Here is a 1152-nt window from a genome sequence, read left to right as displayed (position 1 = left end):
GCTCCCTGCAGCAATTTCAACTCCTGGCAAGTCGGGGCAGCTAATTGTACAGTGCATTTTCCTAAAAGCAGCATGCAGTTTCCCATCCTCATGTCCCAGGTAGCTGCCCAGCCCCACTCCATCACTGCCTCAGCCCTAGGCTGCCTCCACAAAACCCTGCTGATGTGCACGCCAGCAGCCCACCAACCCTCCCTGCCCCCAGCCTGTGCCAACAGAGACAGCACCAAGCAGGGCCAAATCTGTGCTGTTTTCGTGCCACTCCCAGACTTCGGCACGGACTCAGCCGAGTTCAGCAGCCACACAGAGAGTGCCACATTTATACCTTCCGTTTGCGCTGTGCAGGGTCAGACTTGCAGTCACGGTCAATGTGCTCACCCACCACCACATCAGGCATCTCCCCCCGCCTCACAGGGACTGGGGTGTTGCAGAGGGGACACACTGGGACCTGCACATCCTGCAGAGAAGAAAAGGAGGCTGGGAGCAGGTAGCTGGGCAACCTTGAGTGCTGCGCAACCATCTCTCTCCCTTTCAGGGCCTGCCTACCACGGCTTCCACAGCATCAGCTGCAGCTTGAGATTCTGCTCACCAACCCTCCAGTCAGCTTGCACAGCAGGTGCACAGGCATGCACACACACTCTGGGAAGGGAAGATGGTATGGCTGGGGCGGGAGCCGTTTCACCCAGCGGCATAGGGCAGGCTGGACATTTGCGGCACTGAGATACAGATCCTGGTTTTCAGGAACACCTTCAGACTCAGTGCACAGCCCAAGGGGGATTGCACAAGTGACCAAAGAAGTCACAAATCATTCTGATCCCTGGCTGGAAAACCTCAGCAGCTCTGTGCAGTAGGGTGGATGGGATCTCCTCCCTGCACTTACCTTCTTGTAAGCAGAGGTGCAGTTGTGCTGGGCATAAGCGATGTGGTCGGTGCAGAAAATCTGCTCGCAGGCGTCACACTTCAGAGGGAGGAAGTCTGGGAGCAGGGAGATGCCGTGGGCAGAGAGCACGGAGGTCAGCACTGCCCCCCTGCAGCCCCGACTCCCCGAAGGCACAGCCCTGACCCGCAGCAAAGCCAGGGCCGCTCCTCTCATCCCCCAGCACGGAAACAAAGGGCCTGCAGGTCCATAGCCACGTCTTCAGATATATCGCGGGC

General features: G+C 58.5%; 1 protein-coding gene across 1 annotated transcript in view; it reads right to left on the bottom strand.

Annotated features, from left to right (window-relative positions):
• ZFAND2B (zinc finger, AN1-type domain 2B) overlaps positions 1–1090 on the bottom strand; it is a 3975-nt gene extending 2885 nt beyond the window's left edge. Inside the window, exons 1-2 of the mRNA XM_009084421.1 lie at positions 878–1090; positions 323–454 (exon numbers count right to left, since the gene is read on the bottom strand). Of these exons, the coding sequence (XP_009082669.1) occupies positions 323–454; positions 878–1090 (345 nt within the window). The remainder of the gene's footprint in view (positions 1–322; positions 455–877) is intronic.
• Between the last annotated feature and the right edge of the window lie 62 nt (positions 1091–1152).

This window comes from Acanthisitta chloris, unplaced genomic scaffold (assembly GCF_000695815.1).
Source record: "Acanthisitta chloris isolate BGI_N310 unplaced genomic scaffold, ASM69581v1 scaffold17471, whole genome shotgun sequence".
Taxonomy (NCBI): domain Eukaryota; kingdom Metazoa; phylum Chordata; class Aves; order Passeriformes; family Acanthisittidae; genus Acanthisitta; species Acanthisitta chloris.
Note: the sequence above shows the minus strand (reverse complement) of the source record. Positions and strands in the feature narration are given on the sequence as shown.